The 18,433-nt window shown below is 44.8% G+C and overlaps 1 protein-coding gene across 2 annotated transcripts in view; it reads right to left on the reverse strand.

The window, feature by feature from the left end:
• Nucleotides 1-18,433, reverse strand: part of CRB1 (crumbs cell polarity complex component 1) — a 90,396-nt gene that overhangs the window by 43,019 nt on the left and 28,944 nt on the right. For both annotated transcript variants that reach the window (XM_072343163.1, XM_072343162.1), the window contains 3 exons: nt 11,624-11,819; nt 10,374-10,513; nt 9,840-10,019 (listed from right to left, as the gene is read on the reverse strand). In XM_072343163.1, the coding sequence (XP_072199264.1) occupies nt 9,840-10,019; nt 10,374-10,513; nt 11,624-11,819 (516 nt within the window). The remainder of the gene's footprint in view (nt 1-9,839; nt 10,020-10,373; nt 10,514-11,623; nt 11,820-18,433) is intronic.

Here is an 18,433-nt window from a genome sequence, read left to right on the forward strand (position 1 = left end):
AGCAATTACTTTTAAAGGAACATGCCAACAATATAGCTTTGCTTAGAACAGTGAAAGTTCAAAAGGGTAAAAAACATTTCACACCATAAATAAAGAATTGATTATACTTGGAAAAAAAGTTTGTAATTACTACTGACATTTCTGAGCCTAGATGAGGTGCCTTTTATGCTTTAAAAACTGATTTCATTTTCGCCACTGGCATTATGGGAACCTTATGTAAGGGTCTATATGTCTTTTGCTGGTGTCTTAAGGGTAAAGAACAAAACAAGAATATTTTGCACAACTCTGAGTTAAAATGAATGTTTTGTCAAAGGAGGGTGCAAAATTCATGGTGAGTGCTTCATCTTTAGCAGGAGAGGAATTCCTCTGTCTCCTTTCACCTAAATAGCTCCATCAGCAGGACCTCTACTGCAATCAGCAAAACCCAGAACTTCAAGATGAAAGATTATGCAGTTAATCTTGTGTGAAAGCCAATCCTCCAAGATGCTGACAGTTTTTAAGTAAGAGTAGCCCTGATCTCGATCACCAAATGACTTTTCTGTACTTAATACCCAGGTGCTTGTTCTCTCCATAACTCTTACAGCTTTGAGTGGACTTCGTATGATGGGCTGAAGATCAATATTCCTAAACTTCACGCAGAAGGTTCTGTTAACCAAACTGCACAGTGTGACAGCTGAAAATTGATAGTAAGAATTAGGTCTAGCAAACAGGGTCATCACAGGTACTTCAAGCAACAGCATTTCCCAGAGAAGGCTCTAGTGACTGTGTTGAAATACCAACTAAATCCGCTATTCTGTTAATGTACAGCAGATGCTACATGTACGCAGCATTTCATGCTCTCTTTCTAGGCTAAGAGGTACAGGCAGAGTACAGAGAGCAACACTGGTACTAAAATGCTGATGCTAGTTCAAATAAATGGCATACTTGCACATAGTAGGACAACTTATGTATTTTGTGGGAAGTACAAAGAACAGTTTACCAAATAAACCCCTTAACTGAGGGTGGGCCAGAATACCACCCCTCTGCTACAGGTTATTTGGAGATGTTAACATGTAAGAAATGGTATTTCAAAGGCATGAAAAATAAGCAGATAAGCAGAAAAGCTAAGCTGTATGAAACCTGTGGCCTCGACAAGAATTAAGTGATGAATGGTTTTGCACCATTTAAATTTAATGCCATAGCAAGATAACGGCAGCCTGCATACTTTAATCTGAAATAAATTTACGCAAGCATCTTGACTTTTTTTTCCTGAATATAGGCCAATATTGCTGGCATGTCAAATATATGCAGATTTGGCATGCAAACATCACACATTTCCCACTGACAGAAGCCGTGCAGTTAAAATAATTAATGAGTAATGAAGACCAACATAAACTCTGCCTGTTAATAAACATACACATTGCATGCTGCAAATCTTGACGAAAGGAATAAAGACAAATCTTTCATTCTTGCCACAAAACAACCCAGCCAGAAAACTGTGCACTTCAAAATAGAAAAGATGAAAGTTGTGGACCTTTTAAATTAGTGATCAAAGAAAGGCTTGCTGCAAGCAGAGCAACAAAGTACTCTGAAGAGCTGTAATGTATGCATCTACAGATTTATATATATGTGTACGAGTGCATACGTGCATGTGTACATGCATACATTGTTACATGCCCAAGCATACGATTCAAAATTACTTGCCCACATGCTATTTCTGAAGGAACTCCTTCAGCTTCTTTAATGTCACTCTTGATTTCCTCTGTTGTGGGGGAAAGAGAAGTAATGCCTTTTAAATGTTTGGCTGTATAATTTACCATGTTTCCAATAAACTAGGTTTTAATGGGCTTTACAATGGTGAAATAATTAAGGCTGTTTTCAAAATCATCTACTGAGTAAAACATTGAACTATTAAATTGGGTTGTTTTGTTTATCACTTGACATTTGACCTTAAATGTTCTTTTAATTAAAATATATTGAGGAAGTAAAATATATTAGTCCCATAACACAGATCTTCTCTTTACTGTCTACTCATTGCACATTTTCTCCAGGTTAGTAAGGACTGTACATGTAGATTTAGAGTTCGTTTCAGTGTGAAGAACAAGTCGTGCATCTGCTTGACTTTGTCACTTGATTGTAATTGGACCAGAGTGATGTCACTCTATAGGATATAGTGCTGAAAAGTAGTTCTTGAGGTGGAGAATCACGTTTTTAGGAGGATGAACAAAGTTCTGCTGTCAGCTTAGTCTGCCCAGTTCCTTTGGTTTCACAGAGTTTGTGCACAGGTATAACTCAGATCACACTTGGAACTCTGCTTTCAATAGTGATTGTATTTGTCTCCGGTCTATGTACATCCACAGGGGAGCTATGTGTGTATGCAAGAAACATCTCATTTGAGGAAGCAGATAGGGTTAACTGCAATGCCATGATGTGTGCGACATGTAGAACATTCTACATTCTATCAGCACACAGAGCAGGAGATACATGGCAGTTTCTGTTTATAATGGGGAAATATTACTGTGTTTTCAGCAACAGAAAGGGTATGGCAGAAGGAATGTGTTTAATTCCAGGCTGCATAAGATATCGCCTGTTATGCTCAGGCCAAGCAAGAAAGAAATGAAAAGGCTGGGGAGACTTAGGGACTTCAGCAGGGAAAGATGAAACTGAGCGGGTTCATAAGCTCAGCCAAAAGGTGGCTAAACGGGATTGTAGGAGACTATAAATATCAGGGATGTACCAATTAAAAAGGCTAGGAAGAGTTTATTCACAGTATTCAGAAAGAAAGTAAGTAGGCACAAAGCCCCAGAAGGAAAATTCTCACTGACTATTTTTAGCAGTCCTATAATAGAATGACCCATTAAGAATGAGCGCCACAAAAATAATGAGTGCTTGAAAAGCATTATCCCTGCTGCCAAATAATACACAACTGTCTTTTTCTCTTTACCTATACATATACATATTTTAAATAAGAGCATTTTCTGCAAGTATTCCTTAAATCTAAGGATGGTTTCTGCAAGACCTGGGAGCTTATGGCTGAAAATCCATTCATCCCCTCCTCCTGCCCTTTGAGGAAGAAAGCTCTTCATGCTAAAAAGTGTTTATGTGCAACAATGTTTAACACAGAGAGATGTGCCAGATTTCAAAATATCCACTGCTCCCAGGCTCTGTCAATCATGTCCAACTACATTATATAGTTTAACATATCAGCGTAACCAGAGAAAATAGATCATAGTAATGAAGGGTCAGCTGTGAAATTGTAAAGAATAAAATTCTATATGTGTTCAGAAGATAACACTGGTAGATGCTTTCCAGCACTTCGTTTTCTATATTTCTAACTCTAACAAACAAACCCTTGATATTTGTGCATTCTTTCAGTGCTGAATAATGCAGCGATCTTTTTGCATTTCCAGTGCAGCTTGCCCTAAATGGTATTTCTTGCCTTAAGAGCAGCACTAGCTGCAGATAGGAATATCCCATGAGTTCTGGATTGGAAACTGGTAGGAGAATGGCAAATTCATAACTTTCTCCAGTAATAAGCAAACTTCCAATATGCTGTGGATGTTTTGAGGTATGCTTCCATCTTATAGCCATTATGGTGCAGTGTGCAATACACAAGTGCAGTCTCAGCCTTCTTTCTGGGGGCTATCCAGGGAGATGCTTGTCACACCACATGTGCAATGAGTTGGGTCCAGGAGCTAAGCACGTGAGAAGCAAATAGTGCATATTGCAAAGAGAACAGCTTGATGAATAGTGAATGAAGGTTGTGAGACTGTGCATGTGCTGTGTCCTGGATTCTGCAACAGTTTGCAAAACTCTGCATCTTTCCCTGGAGTTGTGCACAAGGCAGGGCTAAAGAATACACAGTGTGATTCAAGAGACTATCCTGACCAGTTCCAAACACTAAGAAAAAAGGGGTGATGGAAGAACTGGGTGACAAAAGTACAGGAGAGGGGAAACTCAAATGATCATTTCTGATGAAAATGAGAACAGCTCCTTACCAGGATGCTGTAGATTGAAGAAAGGTTAAGAAGTATTAGAGGACAGGATCATTAAAGCCTGTCCAATTGTTCTTTCAAGATCAGAGACTTGAGGAGAGATTTAAAAACTACTTTCAAGTGCTAATTGTCTTTTTCCCTGTTGAGTTTTCACAGGCAGCAAGTGCCTGCCAGGCCCTGAGGGCATCCTGTGTTGATACAGCATTGCTACACTGGTCATGCGGTGCTGGGGCTGCAGGGCTTGATGGAGAGAGAGGGGAAGTCCCCCTCCCTGTGGTTCTGAGCACAGGAGTGTAGGAAGGAGTTCACAGTCCAGAACAGCGATAGACAGGGCAGAACTGCAGAGATAGGTCTAGGTAAACAGGAACATCTTTCCTATGCTTAGAAAATGGCAGTATATTTCCCCATTTTGCTGCACAGCTGACCAATGCCAGCAAGCCCCCTAAATGTCTCACTTTTTAGAGATCCTTTCACAGCAGTCTAATAGTGTAGTGATGAATGACTTGCGTCTGGTGGAAAAATGTGTTTGCACTCCCTTTACAGCCTCTCTACAATTCCAGAATGGTAAGAAGCTGATGCATACATCAAATCCTAATTCTTTATTTCTGTTCCACGCATTGTGTTTGGAATTTCTCCTTAAACCAGCTACATCTGAATGAGAGCTTGAGAGTAGCAACATTTGCCCTCTCAAACCTTTGTACAGGAATAACCACAAGCTAGCTGTAGCCCTCAGCCTGCTGATACTGAACTGGGCATATGCGCCACTGAGACAGTGAGAGGGCTCTGGGCATCTCCCTTACTTGTCCTGGATCATTAATGCAGTGCACAGAACCCACGTGCTGACCATGACTTTCTCACTCTGGAAGAAATGGGTGCTGCTGTGACCCACCCTACCATAGCTGTCTGTAAACATGCATGCACAGCCATCATCTCCATCAGCACTTCCAGCTGACCTTCTGCTTTGCCAAGCCCACTGTCAAGCCACATATCAGAGAAGTGCCACCTCGGTCTCCTGGACCATTTCTTTGTTTGGCAAGCCATAAAGCAAAGCTGGCGTGACCAGGTTCACTGATCACAGCACGGGTGGGATTCTGACCTAACCTGCTGCAGCGCCACCAAGTTTGGGTAATTGTTCTTATCCATAAAAGACTGGCCCATAAAAGACTGGGAGAAGGTGCAGCCCACAGCTTTCCTTCCTGATCAGTGGAAAAGCCCTATCAGAGACAAAGAACTTCTGCAGTAATCAGGAAGGACATCTCCTTTGCTGCAGGACCTTGAAGAATTTTCCATTAGGAGGGATCCTATTATTTTCACAAAGGAGGATTGGGAAGGGAGAAGAAAAAGCCTTCCAGCTCAAGCCAGCCCAGCTTCTCTCTTCTTTTGTCTCCTTGCAGTGAAAAAAGAGTCTCATTTTTTCTTTGTATTTTATTTTTCTCCTGATCCTTTCCATGGGCATAGAAAAAGAAAGCTGGTGAATGCCCCTTGAATAGTCTTGTCTTCTATCTTCAGAATAAAGAGAAAATAACCTTTTAAACTGTGATGATGGCCCATGAAACACAGTTAATTAACCTGCTGTGACGGAGGAAGGCTTGACTGCTGTGGTGTGAACAACTGAAGGATAGATGAGGAAATAGGGAGAAATGTTGGAGTTTGGGGACTAGATGAGAACACAGCTATTTATCTGCTTGATTTCCTTTTTGGAAGACTCACATCACTTATGTTTTGTGTAATACTGTCACACGTAGAAAGGAGGCTAGAGGAGAGAAGCATGTCTGGCTGAGACACAAGCAGGCCTGTCACCTGCTGAGCGCCCTGCCCACAGCAGCATCTGAAGACGTGCAGGGAAATGGAAGCCCAGTGCTCCATGTATGCCCGTGCTTCTTACACCCTGGCTGTGCAGACTGAGAGTCTAAATGAATCATTTTTAAAACCAGTCCCATGTGTCCAGGTTGAGGTTTTCTTTAGTTAGTTGACTGTTCAGTACCCTCTTGTACTGGCTGGCTATTTATCTGCCTCATCTTCTGGCTCCAGGAGACAGTTTCTTTTTTCTATGCCAGAAATTCAACACACATACGACTCCAGTCTGATCATATCATTTTCTCTTGCAGCAGCCCAACATGCCGGGAAAAGGGCCAAGGAGATTTAAAAGGGAAAAACAGAAAAAAAACAACAAATAAAATGGCCAAAAAACCCACTTAGGATCTCATGATGCCAAAGTGAGCAGCAGTGCTGCTGGCACAGCTGGCCCACAGTTGGATAACAACACACCAGAAGTGATCAGAACCTCATCAGCCAGCACTTTTCTGCATGTCATCAGGCAGTAGACACTCTGCCTACAGACTGGTTGGTGGCTTTGCTCCTTCACACTCCTGCTTCAAGCACATGAATAGCCCCATCCCTGCTGGTGGCACGTCTCCTGGCAGCTCACAGTCACATAGACAGCCCCATCCCTGCTGGTGGCACGTCCCCTGGCAGCCCACAGCCACATAGGCAGCACTATCCCTGCTGGTGGCACGTCCCCTGGCAGTCTATGCTGCTCCCTCTCCCTCCTCAGGTTCCAATCAGTGCTGGAATGTGGCATTTGACAGAGCCTGCAGGTTCGAGACTCCTTAATTCTGACATGGTGTTAAGTTTATTACAACCTGGTGAAACGCGTCACGACCAAATTCATAGCTCTGCTCTCCTCCTTTCCCACATGTTTTCATGAGGAAAGTGAGAAGCTGAACCTTTCAAATAACACTCTGTTTTTAAAAAGGGGAGCTGGAGCAATACAATATATGCGCAATATGAAAGGATGAAGTTCCAGGATAACTGCTGCCTGTAGCCAGCAGTAACAAATCACAAGACTTTTAAATGAAAGCCCAGTCTATTAAAAGTGCTTCTGTGCTAAGGGGCCAGCAGACCAAGGCAATATCACAAATGTTGGGCTTACTATTGCAGAGTACTGAGACCCCTTGAAATCTGAGCGTCCCCAGACCCTCTGACTTAGAAGGGAGCTGGAGAACTTTAACCCTTTGTAGAACCTGCTGATGAATTTTCTGTCTTTGATGTGGGACAAGGCAAATATCCAATGGGCTCCAAAAATTCCAGGCTGGGAAAATTTCACCACACCGGGATTTTTATTCCACAGAATCAAATTGCATGAATAAGTCTGGTTGCAAGTCAGTTATTTGAGTTACCAAATGGGGCGGATTTGATCCTCTCAGGACTTCTAGTAGGCTACTGATTATTTTTCAGTTCAGCTGAATAATCACCATCTGCAACAAGAAATAGCAGACAGTATTTCTTCCCCTCTCCCAGCTGGGTGGGGCAATACTTTATCCTGATAGAGGCTCCATTATCTCCTGTCCTTGGGGCTGAAAACTGTAGCCCAGTTTTTCAGCTGCCTTACAGTAATGTGCCATCTCATCCAATAAGGCAATGATGCCATTTTATACTCATTACAAAATCAACACACGTCCCCAGATGTGATGACACCTTTCCACTGACTTCAATGGCTTTTGGATATGGCCCTCATGATACAGACTACGTGGATTATTACTTCTTCACAATACCTGGAACAGCTAAGTATGCTTAACATCTTCTGTTAATGCTTTACTGAGGAAAGAAGCATAAAAAAATATTGAATGCTATTTATTAAAGAAAATCTTTGTCCTGTTTCAGCAGGAACCTGAGGTTTTATATCTAGAACATGTACGGACGTTCAGATGTGGAGGCCAGAAGAACTGGCCCTCAGTTGCAGAAATGCAAGACTTTGGCATCAATGAGATGTGCTGACACCCAGATGAAAGGATCTGACTTTTTGCCATGCAGAAGGACAGTTGGCTTAGTTCATATAAATGAGGTAAGCACGCATAAACCCAGTGATCCTGATCAGGGATTCATCTGCTACCCAGAATTATACTACTGCAGTCAACTTCAGTCCTTTGTATTCCTGAACTCCCATTAAAATGTAGTTAATTTATCATTAATTTGGCTATAATTGGAGAAAGAGGACTTTTCAGCATCAGAAGTGAATATTTCCATTCCACCTTACAGGCTCTTTGTGTCAGCACTTAGAAGTTAAATTGGAAGGGACAGACAAGGACCCGCTAGTCCACCTGTGTGGGTGGGATACCCACAAATTCAAGCCACAGCTCCAACAGCCAGGTTACGTCCAGCTGTTAGAGCACAGCCCAGCATGCCAAACATACTCACCTCCCACTAGAGCAATGCTGCTGTTTTCTCTACAGATATCTGTTACCAGAGTGCCTCATACTTCGCACAGGCCAGGAAGAAAACAGTTTAAAATCTAACCCACACAGATGCATGCGAGCAGCGAGTGAGCTGACCAGCAGAACATTACCCTTTTTCTGACATCAGTTTGCAGCCAGGTGATGAAAGGCACTTCAGTAGCAGCATTTAGAGCCACCCCTATTAAAGGCTGCTCCTGACCTTAGCTGTCTGAGCTCACTGTTTGCTAAGAATAATTATTTTGGGGCTGTTGTTTTGTGTTTGGTTGGTTTTTTGTTTTGTTTTTCCTAATTAAGTGTACATTGAGCATCCGACAGGGGTGTCAATAACTGAACTAACACAAAGGCTTCAGGTGAAATCATTTGCACACAGCATTAGCAGGAGTGCCACAGTCCCAAGACTTGAAGCGATGCTATCTCCAAAGAGCTCTGCAGTTTGATTTAGGTTAGCTATGGACAAAATGGATTTAAGACTAATAGATTTAATAGATTCTGACACCTGTTTGTCTTTCAGACTGATCAGAGCCTGCCTGCACGTGGGCCCATTGACTCCTGGGGAGTGAGGGAGTCCCCATTGTGACGGAAAGCAGTGGAGCCCCTAACCAAACCAGAAGGACACAGGTGAGGGCAATAGATACCCGTGGGAGGATAAAGGACTGAGCCTAACAAAGGGCCCACCTTCGCAGCCGTCTCACAGAGCATGGGAGATGTTGAAGAGCAGGTGGGGAGCAAAAGAAGCCCGGCAGCTGGACATCGCTGGAAGGAAGCGGAGGGCACGAAGTCAGCGTCGGAAGGGGAACTTGGAGAGGTAATAATGGCTGTAACCGGCGCGGCTGGGAGCCCCGAGCTGCGCTGCAGAACAGCGGTACAACAGCAGCGCGCAGTGACGGGACTGGGAAGGACAGCTTGGGGGGGGGGGGAAGGGGAGGAGAAGGGAACGGAGCCGACCGCTCTGCTGTTAATCAGGAGGGAAAGCCGCTGGGATTTCCGAGTGCGAGTTGTGCTCTGCGAGTGCTGCTCTGTCCGCTGAGCTGCAGCGATCAGAGACGCGACCCAGCGGGAGGAAGCACAGCGGCTGGGAACTGCGCAGGCAGTGAATGAGGAAGGGAAGCCTGCTTCCACGGATCCAGCTTCGGATGTTTTCTGCACAGATTAAGGGCACGGAGTGGCAGGACCAGACTTTAGGCCCAGAGTTGCACAACTCAAAGCCAGCGTGTCAGAGGCTGTGCTGAACAGTGCAGCTGTGTTAGGCATTTATTTTTAATATCAGCTCTAGCACAGCCCCGCACCGGGCTGCATTTACAACAAACTGGGTGTTATGTTCCCAAGGAGAAGTGCTCCTTATGGTCCCATGCACCTCTGTAAGATGTTGGGTGGAGTGCAGGGATGAGAACGCTGGGTCCGGGCATCGCCGCTCGATGAAAACGTTCTCTGGTTACTGCTTGTTTCTTTGTGTTTCACGCGTACAACGCAGCACCTCTGCATAGTGAGTTTCAAACTCGCGTCGCAAACACAAGTTTACACTTTAACCCAGACGTGGTTACAAACTACCGTCCCACGGCCCCACTGAACGGCCGCCAGAGGGACCCCCACGCCGCCCATCCCCCGGGGCCCTCCGTTTCGCAGCGCTCACCGCGGATGCCCGGCGGGCAGGCGCACACGTAGCCCTCGGCGCGGTCGTGGCGAAAAGGCGGCGGCAGCGCAGCTTCGTGGCCGTAGCGGGTGGCCCAGGAGCGCTCCAGGCAGCGGCCCGCGGCGCACGGCGAGCTGCTGCACTCGCTGATGTCGGTCTCGCAGTGGGAGCCGGTGTAGCCTGCAAAGGTGAGCAGAGAAGGAAAAGAACTGATCCAGCCACCAGCCCATGTCGCTAACCACGTCCATCAGTACAGCTTCTCCTCGGTTGTTGAACGCTTCCAAAGACAGAGACATACAGAGACTCCACCACCTCCCCAGGCAGCCCGTTCCAATGTACCACCGCTCTGGGCAGAGGCAGTGCCCCCTCCTCCCCCCCATAGCCTTCCATTGAGAAGTAGAGTCCAGCAGGCAGTGTGCTCATGCACCTCTTCTAGGGCCACGTGGCTTCATGCTTTCATTGTATCAGCAAAAAAAAGGTGAACTTATCTAACATAGAGGGATAGGTGGTGTGACAGGAGAACCTGGGGCTTACCTGGCCAGCAGTGACAGATGTATCCATCAGCACTGTCCTCACATGTGGCGTTGTTGTAGCACGGATGTGACCAGCATGGGGGTATAGCAGTCTCACAGTGCAGGCCCATGAACCCAGTGCCTGTGCAGTTGCAGCTGTACCTGTACATGGGAAAAGGCAGTCACTGTAGGAGCCCAGGCTCTGTTCCCAAACATGCCCAGAGCTCGTGTGCTTTTCTTAGCTTTCAATACAGAAAATGTCAATTACTTGCATAGTTCCAATATTAACAGTAACATTAGCTTCTTTTTGCTAGCAATGCCACTGTTATGGTTTAGACCTGAACAAACTGGGTAATATATACAAATACTAGAAAATGTGCATCTGAAATCATGGGGGGGTCTTGCTGAGTAATAGTTAAGACTACACTTCTTTGGTAATCTCTGTGTTTAATACCAAAATCTCAGATCTGGAGTAAATACATGCATGCTGGACATGAGGGAGTGCAAGAGAAGTGCTGGCCCCTGGGTCTGGCAGCCAAGTACAGGCTTTTCAGTGCCCTTTTTAAGTGAGCAAAAACGTATGGCAGGGCAGTGTGTTATTTGTGTATGGGTTATGCTTAAATTTAAGAGATGACGCAGTCCAGGTGGCATTTGGATTTAAGATATACAATGTAATGATGATGTGAATCAGAAAAAAATGATTTTCATATTGATTTCAGGCTTTAAAAATCTCACGCTGATCCCGGTGAACAAATGCACACCAGAGCTCCAACTGCCTGGACTGTGCTGGGCTTCTGGGCAGGGCTGGTCCCGTTAGGTGGAGCAGCTTCCTTGCCCTGTATTGTCTTCATTTACTACACTTCTGTGAATGGGTTGCAGGTAGTTTTGCATCAGGAGCTGCGTATTGTTAAGTACCAGACAGGCTCCTAATGAAGTCTATCACTATGGTTACTGTGATTACTTTGCCTCTCCACCGTTTCTGCCTATCTGCTGTTGGCGGATTCTGTTTTGTCCCAGCTGAAACCAGGACAGAATTGATCTTTGTTTTTCCTTCATTGTGCCCGGTACGATGTTGTGTCGTGACTGTAGAACAGCGCTGTTGGCAACACACAGATGTTTTAGCTGTCGCTGAGCAGCGTTGCACAGAGCCAATAGCATTTCAGTCCTTAACTTCTTGCCGCCAGCGAGGCGAAGCGACGGCGAGCAAAGGGCTGTACGGTCACCTCCCCTTGACCCACCCGCTCCCGCTCTCCGGCTCGGCTCTCTGCTCACCCCCCGGGCCGGTCGGCGCAGGGCGCTCCGTGCAGGCAGGGGCTGCTGGCGCACTCGTCCACGTCCGTCTGGCAGAGAGCGCCGCGGAAGCCGGGCGGGCAGGAGCAGGAGAAGGCGGCCGGAGCGTCGCGGCAGGTGGCGCCGTTCTGGCACGGCCGCGAGTGGCACTCATCCACATCCAGCTCGCAGTTGACGCCTGCGGGGGAGAGGAGGGAGAAGGCGGCGGAGCTTTGTTGTCGTTGCTCCCAAGCAACAGCAGGTTGTGAGTGGAAGTGCCGCAGTGTGCGGCGTTTTGGGTTTTGTTCTCTTGCGAGGCTTGGGAGAATTCACCAAAGACCCGAACAAATAGCAAGAGCAGAACTTCTGATGTTAGCTCAAACACAGGAACAAGTTAAACAAATTTGCTCTCATTCAGACCATGCTACTATCATCTTTATGTAGGACACGTGATTAAGGATTTAGTTTCATCAGAAGCATCCGCTGAAAGCTGAATGCATGGGCTCTGGTTGGTCAGCTGTGCTTTGCTGCTTAGTATGTGTTTGCTCCACATAGTGTAACAGCCCAGCCCTGGGTGCCGGGGAGGCTGCAGTCCTGGAGATACCCGATGAGAGACCACAGCAGTGCTAATGGCAGCTCACAGCTCTTGGTGATCATTGGTAGGTTATGTGCATGCTCCTTTTTCTCATCTCTAGTATAGTACAGGACTAAAAAAAACTCCATGTCCTGCATTTCCCACTTTGGTCATTCCAGTATTCTGCCTGTTTATCTACTTATTTCATGCTTTGGGTAATAAACACTGATTATTTTTATTTTTAATAACTTCCACCTGCCAAGTCAGCTTGTTTTAGCAGCCACGATATCAGCCCCAAAATACACTGGTACATCATAGTGAAGAAGCTGCTTTTAGGCTGATCTCCCCGTCTGTCCAGTGGCAGGCAGAGGAGGAGCAATATTGTGAACTGTTCTTGAGGGCATTTCCTGACTGGGAGGGAATCTTCAGCTGGGGAGAAACTGCAGGGACTTGTGGTCCTTTCTGGAGGCTGAGAACTTCATCCCTTTCTCATGTGAGGGGCAGGCTTTCAAGCAGTGAATGCATGTTGTTTATTGGGATTCTCTTAGCAGTTCATTTGAGAGCTCATCTTTAACACTTTACTGATGCTGCTTTTCCTGTTCTGCTCCGAAATTAGTACATTTAACTAGGAACTTTTTGTTTCTTCTGAAAACACAGATTGCTGCTATTTCTCAATCTGTGGTGTATGTAGCCCCTCTGAACGTAGCATGCTCATCTAAAGAAGAATAAACATCCATAGTGTGGGAATCAAATGTTGTTTCTGCATTTAGAATAAGATAAGAATATTTTATTTCAAGATCTCATTATATAAATGAAGCAATTTGTAGTTATTAGGTAGAAGTCATAGGTACAAAACTGCAGCTCCTGTCCAGCTGTCTGAAATAGAACTACTGATTTTTGGTGCTGGACAAATAAGACCTGAGTAATAAAGGATCCAAAGAGGAGAAGTTAAAATAATTAACAATATACCTGTATAAACCAGCAACAATGTATGTTTTAATGTTTTGTTGTACGCATTGCAAAAGTATGCAAGTCGTGACATACCTAAGGATGTGCCTGAAGAGATATCGGGAAGGACTGGAATCAACCCCCCTCCCCGGGCTCTTTGTTTAACAAAGGTCTCTGAGACAGAATGGACGAAGCTTTGAAAGAAATCAACATATCAATACGATAAGAGCACCGAGACATCTTGGAAACAACAGCAGGATGGCGACAGACTGCACCTGAATTAACAAACTTCAGAATGTAATTAACAAATGCAAATCTCGGGTAAAATTGTAATCTCGAATACCCAACCAAAGGGGAAACGGGAGGGGAAAAGGTATGGGAGACAAGGTATAAATGCTGTAACATCGTGTCCTTAGTTGCGCTTCTGCTATCAGGGCGCCCGCCATTGCAATCGCGAATAAAAACTGCTTTTATCAGAGATACCGTCCTGACCAAAAATTATTGAGGATATTTCCAACAATTTGGGGGCTCGTCCGGGATCATTATCGCTTCTTGTGGTGTCCCCACTGCACTGGACAGGATAAGTGCACTCCGCTGATTTTAGCGGTCCTGTCTGGGTGGTGAGGTGACTTCTCAGGACAGCCGATAGGAAACCGAGATTGTTACAGAAAGGACGGGCTCTGTAAAAGCCAAGGGGCTAGGCAGGCACAGGTGTTAACCCTTGCAGGCCCGGAAACTTCGTGCACGGATCAAGGTAAGGGAACTGAATCCTTATCTTGGGTTGAGACTCTTGAATGTGTGAGGCTGAGACGCACTTTTAGTGCGAAGTGAGTGCGGAGTCCCAATCCGCGGTTCCGTTGTCCCGCGAGGGGCGCGGCCGGAGACGGACGAGGCGGCTGTGGTGCTGAAAGCAAGAGTCTCGGGAGGGAGCTGTTGGTGTACGGTACCCTGCGCACTTGACGAAGATGCCAGCAGTACACCCCTATTTAATCCGAGAGTCGGAGCGGGTGCTCCGCAGGGATTGGGCCCAAAAATCCGAGAATCGGAGTGTGGTAACTTGTGAGCTGGGTAGTTCACAGTAGCACTCCGGAGGGATGGGTAATAGGAGCTCCATAAAACAGGGTAAAAGGGTCCCTAACACTGTGCCCAAAGATAGCCCCTTGGGGAAGATGCTTCAGAATTTGAGCTGTTCTAATTGTGGGTTCGAGTCCCACCGGGATTATTGTGCGTGCACGAGGAGAGCTATTTTTACTTCCTCTTGAGGAGGGGTTGGTTGGTAACAAAGTATAGTGAATATTGTCAACGTTAAACTTGGTTTTTCTAGCTGTATTAGCAGGAATTGTTGTGTATTTGGCCATTATTAACATCTCTTATTAGCGCTTGTTACTGTACATTTGAACTAAGTGTTGAACCAACAACTTTGATATTTTCCGAGAAATGTTGTACCTTGAACTGTGTAAAGACCGGTCTTGTGCAGTGTGTGTGAGTGTGGGTGTGAGTGAGACGCAGCCCAACTGCGGGGCGAGTGCGGAGTTGCGACCCGCGGTTCCGTCCTGCGAGGGAAACGGCCGCGAAAGGCCTCTATGTTCTATATGTTACGATGTTTTTGTATATGTTGCGATGTTTTTGTCTTATTAATTGTTGTTAGTATTGTGGCAACTGTAACGCACATAATAGTGAAGTGCATACGGAGTAGGGTGGTGGAAAGAAAGCCCGCAAAAGGCAAACCACAATTAGTATCGAGACCCTGTTGCTTTTGTTGTAGAGAATACTGCGGTTTAAGGGTGATAAAGATTCAGATTAGGGATACAATAGGGTTGTGTTACCTCCGCTTTAACGTGTTAACTTTACGAAATTTGTTTTGAACCATTGCTCCCCCTTGTTGTGTGTGTACGAATCAATAGAAAACAGAGTAATGGGGAACTCAAGGGAAAGAGATACCTAAGAAAACTCCCTTAGGATGTATATTGGCATATTGGAGGGATATTGCTGGGAAACCGGGAGGGACTCTAAGCAAGAACAATTTCATCAAATACTGTAATCATTGGTGATTAGTGTATAAGTTGGAGGACAGGGAAAAATGATCCCCAAATCAGGAAAAGAGGATAGGGAAAAGATGTTTAAATGTTGTGTACAGATATGGCCTAGAGAGCCACTACAGGGAAAATGAATATTTTGGCCAAAATATGGATCTGATGAAGGTTGGGTTTGTCAGATCTTGAATTTAGACGTATATATATATAAGAACAAAACCCCTTTTCGAAGGAGGAATCAGAATATGCTGTCTGTTGGATACAAGAAATCGGCCTGTTACTAGTAAAAAAAAAAAAAAAAAAAAAAAAAAAAAAAAAAAAAAAAAGGTCCAGACCAGGAAGGAGAGGAACTACAAAAGGGAACTAGTCAATGGGACCCTCTAGAGAGTCTCCCCCTCATATAACTCCAATGTTGCACAAAGGGAGGCAAAGGGAGACAGGCACTGCCCCAGTAAGAGAAAACGGTAAAGCACATGGGGTCATTTAACAGGAAGGGGGGGCATGCTGGGCTCAGAAAAAAAATTAAAACAATGTAAAAGGGATATCAAAAATTTTCCTTTCCCAGACAGGTGTACCAGCACCTCAATGTACCCCTTATGGGAGGTCCCACTGGGACAAGGGCAAATATGCTATGTAAACTCCCCACTTACTAGTGGAGAAATTAGAAATTTTAAGAAGGAAATGAAATCTTTATTTGAGGATCCAATAAGAGTAGCAGAACAATTAGATCAATTTCTGGGGCTTTCAAAACTTTGGTCCCACCAGGAGCCTCTGGTAAATATAAAAGTGGGACCTGAGGGGGAAGAAGTTGTGATTTTAGTTGATACTGGGGCAGCTCATTCATTGCTGGCCCATAAAGTATCAGGACTCAAATTAACAAATGAGGCCTTAAAGTTATCAGGGGGAGAGAGAACCTGGATGACAGTACCAATTTTTGAGAATATTAGTGGATAAAGATGAAATTTGGAATCAAGAAAAACATGAAATAAGGTCATAAAGATAAGGGTGGAACAGCCCAGGGAACTGAACAATATGGATTGCTAAGAAAAAGTTGTATGGTATTAAGGGTGTGGAAACTGAAAAACTGTATTGCTTGATCTGTGGGTTTTGAAGGGAATGGGACAAACTGCTTTGATGGTCTAAGAAAGAGTATTTGCTAATGGCATACAGAAGTATAATTGAGGGTGTGTGGAAGTGTATCTGAAGGTACAAATAGTGGAATTGTGTACAAAGGAAAAAGGGTTAAAGAGAAAGTGCGTTTATCTGTGCTGGTATGAGAGCAACCCCCTGCACTGTCCCCCCCCCCGCAAGAACTCTTGAGTGAGAGAGAGCCGGGGATGGAGACTGTTGCTGTAAACAGCAAAGGGGGAGGTGGAGAGGAAGGGGCAATGGAAGTGAGAACAGCCTTCATGTGCAGAGATGTAGGAAACCTGAAATCCCAGTGTTAGCACTGGACACCTCTGGAGAGAAGGAGGTGAAACTGAAATAGAATGTTAGTAGTTTATGTAACGATGAGAGTTTGGAAAGTGAGAAAGTTTGGGAAAGACACAGGCTGAAGGAGGCAAGGACTGGCAAGGTATAACAGGGATGGCAGGACTGAAGACAGGTGAAGGATAAGAAAACAAAACAAACAAACAACAACAACAAAAATTGTTTGACAAACAGATAGAAAGGGAATTGGTGATAATAACAGCTGTTACTGTGTTGTGCTAAAATAGGGTCGTAGGGCCCAGAGATCCCCTCAGGAAGAGGTGGGGGGGGGGGTAGGAGCTTGAAGAGCCCAGGGAGGGCTCTGCCCCCACTGGAAGGAAAGCAGTGTGCAAACTGCAACGGGAAATTGCATTTAGGGAAGCTGGATAAAGAGGTTTATTTTCTGGTGGATATGATATTCTTCTTACCACTCATAGATGGCTTTATAACAGTAGTAGAAGTTACTGCCCAACAAGAAAATGTTTTTTTTAATTAAGTAAATATAAGCTAGGAAAGCAAGTAGGAATACAGGAGTTCTTGTACCTGCCAGGTTACTCGGCAAGAAATTTAATAAAACTAGAGCTAAGAGTCCAACAATATTGACTGATTAAGAATTGCAAGTTTTAACACAAACTGGGAAAAACAATGTTGTACCCCCAGGAGTCACAGCAATCTGAAATATGATGCACTTAGGGGTGTGGGCATCAGGGGCAAACATGAAGCCCTAAATAGAAATTAAAAGCAAGAGCTTGCCCAGTCAAGGTAAAGCGATGCCCTTTGAGGATATGTAACTGTAGAAGGATAAAAGAAATAATAGATAACTTTTTGGAGTTTGGATTTCAATTTTGCAAAAATTTTAGATAGCAAGTGCAATAGTTTGGTACAAGACTTGAGAGCAAGTAATGGAATTGTTGAATGTGTACATTCAGTGGTAGCAAATCCATGCATTTTATTAACCCAGTTAAGGAATGAATAGGTGGAGTTTACCTTCTGGATTTGAAGGATGTCTCTTCCGCCTGGTTTGGCCAAAGGAAGCCTAAGGTTATTTGCCTTTGAATAAAAAAAAAAAAAAAAATCCCTAATAGAGGGAGAATAGACTCAGTTAATGTGGACAGTGTTACCCAGGATTGTGAGAACAGCTTAATGATTTTTGAGAACTGGTCAACTCGTGAGCCTGAGACCTGGGATCCTCCAGCCCAGGGTGGAACTTTACTACAGCACCTGGATGCCACAGCAACAAAAGAACTGTGTAGTGGACTGTGAGTTTGCTGAGTTTCTTGATTTACAGAAAGCACAACTAACTCAACAGCAAGTGACATATTTGGGAGATTACAGCTGGACTTTGAACCTTAAGGACTGCCAGGAAAGAAGCCATCTGCCAAACCCCTGAGCTGCAAATTGCCAAGGAACTCCATACATTCCCAGGAATGACAGAGTGGTGCTGACTGTGGATACTTAGCTATGGACTGATCGTAAAGCTCCAAACAGCTTGATGAAGTGAGTAAGGGATGGCCAGGGTGTCTGAGGGCGGTGGCTGCACTGGTGCTCAATATTCAAGAAGCCTGTAAATCTACATTGGGTCAAAGGATACGGGTTTTAATATTTCATACAGTGTTTACTGTATTGGAGGCAAAAGGGGGACATTGGCTCTCACCCCAAAGATTCCTGAAATACCAGGCCCATCCTGATAGAGCAGGATGATGTAGAAATAATTGTAACTAATATTGTCGACCCAGTATCTTTCCTTAGCGGAACACCTGGAGAACCAGTATCTCCTGACTGCTTTGA

Source organism: Excalfactoria chinensis, chromosome 8, assembly GCF_039878825.1.
Source record: "Excalfactoria chinensis isolate bCotChi1 chromosome 8, bCotChi1.hap2, whole genome shotgun sequence".
Classification (NCBI taxonomy): Eukaryota; Metazoa; Chordata; class Aves; order Galliformes; family Phasianidae; genus Excalfactoria; species Excalfactoria chinensis.